This window comes from Bos indicus x Bos taurus, chromosome 16 (assembly GCF_003369695.1).
Source record: "Bos indicus x Bos taurus breed Angus x Brahman F1 hybrid chromosome 16, Bos_hybrid_MaternalHap_v2.0, whole genome shotgun sequence".
Lineage (NCBI taxonomy): Eukaryota > Metazoa > Chordata > Mammalia > Artiodactyla > Bovidae > Bos > Bos indicus x Bos taurus.
Genome location: NC_040091.1, coordinates 51,377,511 through 51,388,490, shown reverse-complemented (window position 1 = coordinate 51,388,490; position 10,980 = coordinate 51,377,511). Strand labels below are relative to the sequence as shown.

The window sequence follows — 10,980 nt, the reverse complement described above, 5'->3', positions numbered from 1 at the left end:
GCCCCAGAGCCCTGGCCCAGGTGGCCCGGTAATGGAAATGGGCCTCGAGCCCACAGAATGTGAGATACATGGGCTGCTGGTCCCACGCCAGGCCCTCCACCATCAGATGCAGCTGGGAGGGGCCCTAGCCTCAGCCACCATGAGAACCCCCTCTCCCAGCCTGGGCAGGGGGCACGAGAGGAATAAGGAGTCCTGAAGGGATTAAGGGACCAAGAGTGGGGAACGGAGATGGCTCCTCAAACCCCAACCATGTCCTGGCCTCTCGGTAAGCCTCCCCACCACCGAGTCCCAGCCCCAGCACCAAACACCGACTCCCTCACTCAGCCCCCCAACTCCCTACTTTCACCTGGTTTTGAGGAGAAATGCTGTCAGCCCCAGGCCTGCCTGCTTAATGGGCCCCACCCAGGATGTAACAGCTGCCACCTGAGAGTCCTGTCCCAGCAACTAAAAATAATGGGCCCCCATCCTGGCACCTGCCCTGTTTCTCAGGCTCTCACCAGCATCCTCATTGACTCCCAACCTTGGCATCGCTTCTCCTAACGTTCCCCACACTCCCAAGCCCAGCCTCTGCCAAGTCACTCCTGGTTGTTTTTCCAGCACAGTCTGGCCCTGAGTGGCTGTCTGACATTAAGTGCCCTCATCCTGGAAGGCCCCACTCCAGGCCCTGGAATACACAAGGGTCAGCAGGATAAGGTGGGATTACAGCATCCTCATAGCCTCAAGTCCTCAAGTTCATTTGGGGTTTTTTTGTTGTTGTTGTTAGTTTTAATTTTAATTTTTTATCAAAGTATAGTTGATGCTGTATGGCTCAGGAAACTCAAACTGGGGCTCTATATCAACCTAGAGGGGTGGGATAGGGAGGCAGATGGGAAGGAGGTTCAAAAAGGAGGGGATATATGTATACCTATAGCTGATTCATGTTGAGGTTTGACAGAAAACAACAAAATTCTGTAAAGCAATTATCCTTCAATAAAAAATAAATTAATTTTTTTTAAAAGGAAAAAAAAAGTATAGTTGATTTACATTGTTGCGCCAATCTCTGCTGTACAACAAGGAGACTCAGTTATACACATATAGGCATTCTTTTTTATATCTTCTTTTCCATTATGATTTATCACAGGAGACTGAATATAGCCCCCTGCGCTATAACAGAAGGGCCTTATTGTTTATCCATCCTCTATGTAAAGTTTACATCTGCCAATCCCAAAGTTCCAGTGCTTCCCTCTCCCGCCCCTTGGCAGCCATAAGTCTGTTCTCTATGTCTGTGAGTCTATTTCTCCTTAATAGATAGGTTTGTTGGTGCCATAGTTTAGATTCCACATATAAGTGATATCACAGGGTATTTGTCTTTCTACTTACTTCACTTAGTGTGAGCATCTTTAGTTGCATCCATGGTGCTGCATTAGCATTATTTCATTCTTTTTTATGGTTGAGTAGTATTCCATTGCATATATGTCTTCTTTATCCTTTCATCTGTCAATGGACATTTAGGCTGCTTCCATGTTTTGCCTACTGTGAATAATCCTGCTGGGAAAATAGAGCTGCGTGCATCTTTTTGAATCTCAAGTTCATTTTGGATATGGAATCTGAAGAAAAGGGACCCTTTCCCACCTGCGCCCATCAAGCTCCCCCCGCCCAGGATTAATGCACTCTCGTTCAGGGCTCCCAGACCTTGGCCCAGAATGTTCAAAAAAACATTTGTCACCTTGCCCAGCGGGGAGCTCCAGCGGAGCTGAACAGGGTCTTATCTTCTTTGTGGCCCCAGCCCTAGCACAGAGCCTACACACAGGAGCTGCTCAGCTAGTGCGGGAGGAATGAAGGAATGAATGGCTTCTGTGTACCTACTAAGTCAGTGCCTCACAGTCTGGGCAGGCAAGATGCACAGCTTTAAGTTAATCCAACTCCAAGCCTTCTGCCTTCCAATCGCAGCAATCCACTCCCCAGGGCACCTCTCTGCAAATATTCACCAGCCCTCCTGGGGCTGTTTCTTCATCTTGGTGGTCAGAAGACCAGGTCAGCCAGCCAGGTGTCACCACCAGAACTTTAGGCATTTTGAGCCCCTGGAGTGATGGCGTCCTCTGGCCAGTGGTTTTCCCTGCATCAGGACCAGGTCAGGAGGGGCTGGCACTAGCCATGCACACTAGCCATGCACACTAATCGTGCACCAGAGGCACCTCCCACCTCTGCCCAGTTGCTCCCAGTGAAAGAGCATGGTTGAATAATGCCCAACATGACCAGTAGGCCCAGCTCAGAAAACAACTTCCAAACAGCGCATGGAGGAGTTCAAAGCAGACAAAGAGAAGTAAGGCCTCGAGGCAAATGAAGTAAACCAACTCTCCGAGGTCAAGGCTGAACCCAAACTGCCGAGGCTCCAGGTGGAATTTGGGGGCATCCAGAGTAGCACTCTGGAGAAGGCAATGGCACCCTACTCCAGTACTTTTGCCTGGAAAACCCCGTGGATGGAGGAGCCTGGTGGGCTGCAGTCCATGGGGTCGCTAGAGTCGGACATGACTGAGTGACTTCACTTTCATTTTTCACTTTCATGCATTGGAGAAGGAAATGGCAACCCACTCCAGTGTTCTTGCCTGGAAAATCCCAGGGACGGGGAAGCCTGGTGGGCTGCCGTCTCTGGGGTCTCACAGAGTCAGACACGACTGAAGCAACTTAGCAGCAGCAGCAGCAACAGAGTAGCACTCAACCTTTACATCTAAATCATGGAATCTAAGATCTGAAAAGAGCCCGAGAGTTGATCTGATCCTACATGCCCATTTTAAAGAACGGGAGACTGAAGGCCTTGCAGGGAGACAACTAAGCTGGCTCCAAGTAGGAATTTGGCCAACCAAAACCTTCCAGGGTATGCCAAGGCCTCAGCCTCCACCCACAGCCTGGGTGGAAGAAGGTGCTGCAGAGCAGGGAGAACCCCAAGATCCGACAGATTTAGTTGAATGAGGGAGAAAGAAAAAGACAGGAAGCAAACAAGAGCTACAGCGACAGAGAAGGAAGTGGTGCATCATAGCAGTTTTGGGCCGTAGGCTGACATTTGAAAGGCTGACTTCAGACCCTGTTGTTGTTCAGCTGTGTGACCCTGGATGGTCATTGACCCTCTGAGTCTCAGCTTTGTCATGTTTAATCAGCGGACAAGAGTGTCTACTGCGTGTTGTTGGGAGAATTAAGGGACTGCAAGAGTTACTGAGCATGGCAACCAGCAAATAGTAGGTGCCTAGTAAACGACAACTAAAAAGAATGAGTCAGGCCAAGTAGTGTGATGGGGCCCCCAAACGTGCAAATGCAAGAGTTTGCTCTGTCTGGATGTTTGGGAAATCCATGCCTCCAAGCCAGCTCCATCTCCGCCCAAATTAAACAGTAACCACCCAAGGTCAGGGAAAAGGCCTTGGCAGAACAGGTTTCTTCCAAGTGGTGGCTCGGCCTTGATGAGGTGGGCCCACCCCCCACCTGCCTATAAGTGCTGCCCTGGCCACCGTGACATTCACCTGATTCTGAGCATTCACAACATGTTGGGCATCACGGTCTTCACCACGTTCCTGGCCTATGGTAAGCTGAGGCTCCATGACCAGCTGCAGCTATCAGGCTGTGAGCTCGGACAAGGACGGAGGCAAGGGCCCTCTGCTCTCCAGGGCTTTGGGAAAGGATCTTTGGGGTCCAGTGTGGGTCCAGTTACTACTGATCAGCTGTGTCAAATGAGCTACTTGCCCGCTGGGCAACTCTGCTTCTGTATCTGCGAAACAGGGCTGATGATCTGACCTCCCCAGGGTGAGGATGAGCGATGAGGTGCAGAAAGATGTAGCATCAACCTGGGGGAACAGAAGATGCCTCATCCCTAGGGACCCTGGGGACCATCAGGGTGTCTGGGCTTCCCAGCTTGCTCAGTGGTAAAGAATCCGCCTGCCAATGCAGGAGATGCAGGTCCCATCCCTGGGTTGGCAAGAGCCCCTGGAAAAGGAAATGGCAACCCATTCCAGTATTCCTGCCTAGGAAATCCCATGGACAGAGAAGCCAGGTAGGCTACAGTCCATGGGGTTGCAAAAGAGTTGGACACAATTTAGCAATTAAACAATTTCGGGGCCTACCTTTCCTGGGATCAGCATCTCTCCTTTGGGGATTCTGTGTTGGCACAGAGGGTGGCAGCTTCCCGTGTTGGCAGCCTTCTCCCAGATTGGGAGTCAAGGCACTTGACTCGAATGTCACTCTCTCTCAGCAGGACCTAAACAAGCCATATCACCTCTCTAAAGCCCACTGGCACTTTTAGCAAATATGAGCACTTCATTAAGAGTCCTCCAGTTGATAACAACAGTAGTAATAATAACAATAGCTGCTTCTGTGTATTGCATGCTTACTCTGTGCCAAGCGCTCTGCTAAGCCCTTGACATTCAGGAGCTAATTTGATTCTCCATCAACCTTGAGAGGCAGGGTCTATTAATATAGACCCATTTTACAGATGAGGACCCTGAAGCACAGTGAAGTTCAGTATCTTCTTCAAGATCCCATGGCTGGTTAGTGGTGGAGGCAGAATTTGAGTCCGAGTATGCCTAGCACTTGCTCTTGACCGTTCCACAGCTAGGACAGTCTGGAATTCTGTGGGTTCCATGTTCACACATCCTCACCGTGCTGTGGCTTCAAAAGGGACAGCAGGGTAAGGATGAAGAACACAGGTGTACCTGGGCACTCACACCAAGCCAGCCTATCTGGGTGTTTCCTTCAGTGGTTTAACTTTCACTCTATACCAGATCTTTTGCTCAACTCTTCATATGCATCATTTAGTTCTCAGGACAAACTTACCAGGTTAGTGCTATTCTACCCATTTCACAGAAAGGGAAGTTGAGGCCCAGCAAACTCAATGGCTTCCCCAAAGTCTAACAGGAAAATTCAAGCCCAAGTCTGCCTAGTCCCTAAAGGTGTGCTCTTTCCACCTGTCCCTTCCTCAACGAGATACCACCCACACTGACCTGTGCTCTCCCTCTCCTGTCTCCCCCAGCCTCCAGCTGCGGGGCCCCCATCTTCCAGCCCAACCTATCAGCCCGCGTGGTGGGAGGAGAGGACGCCATTCCCCACAGCTGGCCCTGGCAGGTAAGCTCACTGCAGTGGGCGTGGGAGGCAGGGTGGAGAGGGGCGTGGGCAGTGGGCCCCTGAGGGCTGACACGGCATCCTTCCACATCCCCCCCCAGATCTCCCTCCAGTACCTCAGGGATAACACGTGGAGGCACACCTGTGGCGGCACCCTGATCACCCCCAACCACGTGCTCACAGCTGCCCACTGCATCAGGTGAGCCGGAAGTCACCCAGACACACCGTCCGCCGCCCTTCCCGGGCACACACTCCAGACACCGGGACAAGCAGGCTACGTGTACCCAGTAACTCAGTTGTCCATTTATTCATTCAGTGAGTATTTAGTGAGCGCCTACTATGTGCCAGGGAACGTGGCAGTGAAAACGCAGTTTGTGCTCTCAGGGAGCTTATTACATTCTAGTGGAAGACAGTGACAGGCCATCCAACAAGTAAACATGTAGCAAAATAAGTGGGAGTGAAGGAAAACAAAGAAGCAGGAAGAGGATAAGAAGTATGAGGGGCTCTATTTTAAATGACATGACCCGGGGAAGAGATCTCTGAAAAGGGCATGCTTGAGTCAAGATCTGAAGAAAATAAGGGAAGAAATCTTTGGTCTGGAAGTAAGGTGTCACAGGTGGAGGGAAGAGCCGATGCAAAGGTCCAGAGGAAGGAGTCCATTTGGTATGTTTGAGAAATTAAGTGGAAGCCAGTGTGGCAGGAGCGGATTGTGTGAGGGGAGAGGAGGAGGTGGCTAGAGAGGAATGCTGCTGCTGCTGCTGCTAAGTCACTTCAGTCGTGTCCGACTCTGTGCGACCCCATAGACGGCAGCCCACCAGGCTCCCCCGTCCCCGGGATTCTCCAGGCAAGAACACTGGAGTGGGTTGCCATTGCCTTCTCCATTGTGTGAAAGTGAAAAGTGAAAGTGAAGTCGCTTAGTCACGTCCGACTTGTAGCGACCCCATGGACTGCAGCCTACCAGGCTCCTCCATCCATGGGATTTTCTAGGCAAGAGTACTGGAGTGGCTTGTCATTGCCTTCTCCGATAGAGAGGAATACAGGTGAGATAATGCAGGCCAGCAGCAGTGTGGACTAGTTCATCCTCACAACATCCCTGGCAGGTGTTTTAAGATTATCTCCACCTTACAGGAGAGGAACTGAGGCCCAAGCCTGCCCACCCAGCAGTCAGAACGGACTTGACTCCAAGACCATGGTCCTTACCCCGTGCCCTAGGAAGGGTCAATGGGGTGAACCATGCCTTCCCCCAAATGAGTCCCACAGTGACCCCGAAGCTGCATCACCAGAGCCCCAACTTCCCTCTCTACCCTGCCGACCAGTGGGGGCAGGACCCTGACTTGGCCCCCTTGCTCTGTCCAGCAACACCCTGACCTACCGCGTGGCCCTGGGGAAGAACAACCTGGAGGTGGAGGACGAGGCAGGCTCCCTCTACGTGGGTGTGGACACCATCTTTGTCCATGAAAAGTGGAACTCCTTCCTAGTTCGGTGAGTACCCAGATAGCCATCACACAGCCCCTAGGGGCAGCTCAGAAGAAGAGGGGGTCCCTGAGATGGAGACAGAGCCTGTCCCTGAACCCCATCCTCACCCTGAACAGCCCACAGATGATGACTTTACACAAAATAGCAAAATGCTAAGAGGAGACGGACACCCCTCCCATTCGCATCATTGACCAAGGGGCTCCAGAAAGTACACATGGAATAAGAATCCCGGGGCCCCCATGGTATGTTACCTGAAGTGTCAGCCAGGGGATGAGTCAGCACTCCCCATTATTGATGCTTACTGCACGCCTGCCCGCATTGCAATAAGCACTTTACATGCCATCTCTTATTTAATCCTCACAACAGCCCAAGACAAGAACGTGAGGATCAGAGAGGTTAAGGAATGTGTCTCAGGTCACACAGCCCACTAAGTGGCAGAACCACAAGTCAAACCAAGTCTACCTAGGGTTGTCCACTTTCATTCGGGTGACACGGAAACATTAAAAATGGAATCTGCAAGTATTTTTATAGTCATAATTCCCAATTTGCTTTAGCTTAATTTCGGTTGATGCGGTGGTTCAATGACAGTGGCTCAGAAGGCTTCTGCTCTGTCACTTCTCTGTTAAGGCTGTCGTGATGTGAAGACACAGGTAGGGGAAGAAGCTCCATGTACAGGGGCAGGCGATGGAACTAGAAAGCAGATCATTCGTTCCCCAGCATCTCTGTCCACCAGTAAAACCCGGCAGTCCGGGATGTGTGACCCCTGGTCACCCTTGGCCTGACTCCCAGCTCCCAGGCCAGGCCTCTTGGCATTTGCTTGGTGCACCAGGCCCTCCTGTGATTCACCACCTCCACTTTGGATTCCAGCAATGACATTGCCCTTATCAAGCTGGCAGAGACCGTGGAATTGAGTGACACGATCCAGGTGGCCTGCCTGCCAGAGGAGGGCTCCTTGCTGCCTCAGGACTACCCCTGCTTCGTCACTGGCTGGGGCCGTCTCTACAGTGAGTATAGCCCCTGGCACATCACGAGCGCCTTCCTGGAGGAAGCAGCTCCCACAGTAAGCATGCCACCCACATTTGCCCACCAGTTTCCTTCCTGCCTTAACATTTTTGCATCTTCTTAAACTGTGTAATGATGGCTAATATTTATTAAGCACATGCCATGTGACAGACACGCCAAGTGCATATAAGGGATGCTATAAGGATTAAATGGACTAAAATTTGTCAAGGACTTAGAGCAAGGCTGGACATCTACTAAATGCCTTGTAAATGACTATTGAATCAATGAAACTAACCATTTTGGCATAGGAGATTAGATCATATACCAAGTATATTCCAGTGAATGGAATTCTCAAGTAAATTCTAGCTGAATTTAAAGGTTAAATGCAAATAAATGAACCTACAGAAGACTTAGAGGAAAATGGAGATCAGTACTTGGAAAATTTGGGGCTGAGAAAAATCTTTTAACATGTGACTCCAAAGGTAGAGAACTACAAGGAAACCATTGGCAATTAAAATCCCAGAACATAAATTAAAGATAAATGGTAGTTATTTCTTGAGGGTTTTCTATGGGTTGGTTTTACCTTTCCGACCCTTTGAAGGGTGTCTAACCCAGTTTGGGACCATTAGCTCAGAGTCTTGCCTCTCAATAAAAGGCATGTGAGTATGTCCCTTAAAGTCTTGCCAGAACTTGCCTGGCCTGGCCCAGCCCCATGTAGCCCTCTGCTCCCTGAAGGCCTGGGGCCAGGGCTTCCTGGGCTGCCTGCCCAGTCACCACCCATTCTCTCTCCAGCCAACGGCCCCATTGCCGCCGAGCTGCAGCAGGGCCTGCAGCCCGTGGTGGATTATGCCACGTGCTCCCAGAGAGACTGGTGGGGCACCACGGTGAAGGAAACCATGGTCTGTGCCGGGGGCGATGGAGTCATCTCAGCCTGCAACGTGAGTGTCCAGACTCTGCACCCCAGCCCTAACGCAGAGGGCCAAGTGCTAGAGGCAGGGATGAGAGCAAAGGAGTGAGAAGTGGGGAGACCCCACGAGGAACCCTCTCCCTGGGGGGAGACTGAGTCCCAGTTGGGCTCAGGAGACTTAGGAAAAACTTGTCACTGTCCCCCTTCCCCTCCCCCACCAGCACTACCGCCAGAGCTTGAAAGCTGAATGTCAGTCTCTGGATCCAAGTCCCAGTCCCACCCCTTCATAGTTGCATAACCTTGGGCAGGCTGTTCAACCTCTCTGAACCTCAGTTTCCCCACTATAAAACGGAGCGACAGTAAGCACAGAGCTGCTGTGAGGACTAAATGAGTCTGACGCATGTAGAAGAGACTTCATTCAAGTCTGGGCACACGTTCCGACATACCATCAACTCCATTGGTCCAGGGAGACAGAGGACTCAGGGAATCTGACACAGAAGCAAGAAGCACCCAGGGAAATCAGAGACTGTCCCATTTTTAAACACAGGACTCTTTCCCCATTTCCACTTTCCTCACTTTCCAGGGTCCCCTACACAACTCCCAGCATCTTCACCTCTCTGGACAGCTCAGACTCAGGCATGGGACACTGAGGCACAGAGAGGGTTCTCATCATCCCAAGATCACACAGCAAACCAAGACTTAATCTGATACTTTAGGGCTCCCCTAGGATAAAGGTCAATGGCACCCCACTCCAGTACTCTTGCTTGGAAAATCCCATGGATGGAGGAGCCTGGTAGGCTGCAGTCCATGGGGTCGCTACAAGTCGGACACGACTGAGCGACTTCACTTTCACTTTTCACTTTCATGCATTGGAGAAGGAAATGGCAACCCACTCCAGTGTTCTTGCCTGGAGAATCCCGGGGACGGGGGAGCCTGGTGGGCTGCCGTCTATGGGGTCGCACAGAGTCGGACACGACTGAAGTGACTTAGCATATAGCATTAGCATAGGATAAAGGTCAAGTCACTCCCAAACCATATCTTCTCTGCCTCCCTCACTATGGACAAGCTGAGGCCAAAACAGGAGGTAACAAGGCAGAGAGGCCAACTCCATGCCCCACTCTGACCCGCCCCTGTGGCCCAAGCCTCCCTCTGACGCCCACCTCATCTGGTGCAGGGGGACTCGGGCGGCCCCCTGAACTGCCAAGCCGAGAACGGCAACTGGGATGTGCGAGGCATCGTCAGCTTCGGCTCCGGGCTGAGCTGCAACACCTTCAAGAAGCCAACGGTCTTCACCCGTGTGTCTGCATACATCGACTGGATCAACCAGGTGGGTGCCCCTCCCAGGCCTCCTTCCTCACTGCCCACCCCTCACTTGCCTTTCCTTCAGTTGTTCCTCTACTCATTCCTTCACTCATTCATTCATTCACCTGCTCAAGAAGTATTGATTGAGTGTTTGCTGCACGCAACCTTGAGTCAGGTGCAGTAAAGGAAATGGCCATTGACTCCTCAACCCTTTAATCCATTTGCTTCAGCAAACACTTCTGTCCCAACCCTAGGCTCCCCACCAGGGCTCCCAAAGGTGAACTATGGCCCCCACACAGGAGAGGCGGTGGCATGGATGACCATCTGTCTTTTGAGGAGGGACAGGGGGTCACTTTGGGAGCAGGCAGTGTCCTGAGCCCACTTGCATGGTGGTGGGAAGTGCTGAGGGGGCCAACCCTGGGGGCAGAGGCAAGCCTGGCTCATTAAGGCCTGGTACTACCTGCTGTGCCCCCTTGTTCCTTCCCTCCCGGCGAGACTCATGCCGCCCTGAGTCCCTCACTGTTCTCTGCTTCTCCAGAAACTGCAGCTGTGATTCATCCCCAGGAGCCCAGGCCACAAATCCCAACAACCACAATAAACCTCTCTCCCCCTCAAGCTGCCTGCTTTCTTTTTTTCTTTAATTTATTTATTTGGCTGCACTGGGTCTTAATTACAGCACTGAACTCTTAGTTGCAGAATGTGGGGTCTAGTTCCCTGACCAGGGATTGAACCTGGGCCCCCTGCGTTGGAAGCTCGGATTCTTAGCTCCTGAACCACCAAGGAAGTCCCCTGCCTTCATTCTTGATTCTCGTGTCCCCTGCGGGTTCGGAAGCTCTCTGGGAGCTGCCCCTTCCATACCAAGGATGCAAAGAGAGGCCCCCTCATTCAGGCTGGTTTGGCCTTGAGGGGGAGCTGTTGGAGGTGCTGGGGGAGGAGGCAATCCCAGGAGGCTACCCGGTGCCTGAGGGGACGTGAGTTAAGGACACACCAGAAATTTGCCGCCCACCCCGCCTCCTCACACACACACACACACACACACACACACCTCATAACACCACACCCTGGTCAAACAGCAATGGCTTCCACAGTAGTCACAGCAGGTCAGAGGTGGGCAAGCTTGCACTGCACTAGACAGGCAAGGAAACTGAGGCCCAGAAAGGAAAAAGTTGAGCCTAGTCACAGGAAGAAATGACCAGTAATGCACAAATAAG

At 51.8% G+C, this 10,980-nt stretch overlaps 1 protein-coding gene across 1 annotated transcript; it reads left to right on the top strand.

Annotated features, from left to right (window-relative positions):
* The first annotated feature begins 2,933 nt into the window (after nucleotides 1-2,933).
* CTRC (chymotrypsin C) lies at nucleotides 2,934-10,384 on the top strand. Its single transcript, XM_027565329.1, has 8 exons — nucleotides 2,934-3,552; nucleotides 4,994-5,085; nucleotides 5,184-5,281; nucleotides 6,439-6,564; nucleotides 7,426-7,562; nucleotides 8,353-8,498; nucleotides 9,642-9,794; nucleotides 10,308-10,384. The coding sequence occupies exons 1-8, from the start codon at nucleotides 3,432-3,434 to the stop codon at nucleotides 10,320-10,322; spliced, it is 888 nt and encodes a 295-aa protein (XP_027421130.1). The 5' UTR covers nucleotides 2,934-3,431; the 3' UTR covers nucleotides 10,323-10,384.
* The last annotated feature ends 596 nt before the right edge of the window (nucleotides 10,385-10,980 follow it).

What these genes read in the sequence shown, in the direction of transcription:
- CTRC (XM_027565329.1), top strand. Translation starts at nt 3,432, where the DNA reads ATGAGGTGGGCCCACCCCCCACCTGCCTATAAGTGCTGCCCTGGCCAC. An exon ending in CACCACGTTCCTGGCCTATG is followed by an intron (nt 3,553 to 4,993) that starts GTAAGCTGAGGC and finishes TGTCTCCCCCAG; the next exon opens with CCTCCAGCTGCGGGGCCCCC. An exon ending in TGGCTGGGGCCGTCTCTACA is followed by an intron (nt 7,563 to 8,352) that starts GTGAGTATAGCC and finishes TTCTCTCTCCAG; the next exon opens with CCAACGGCCCCATTGCCGCC.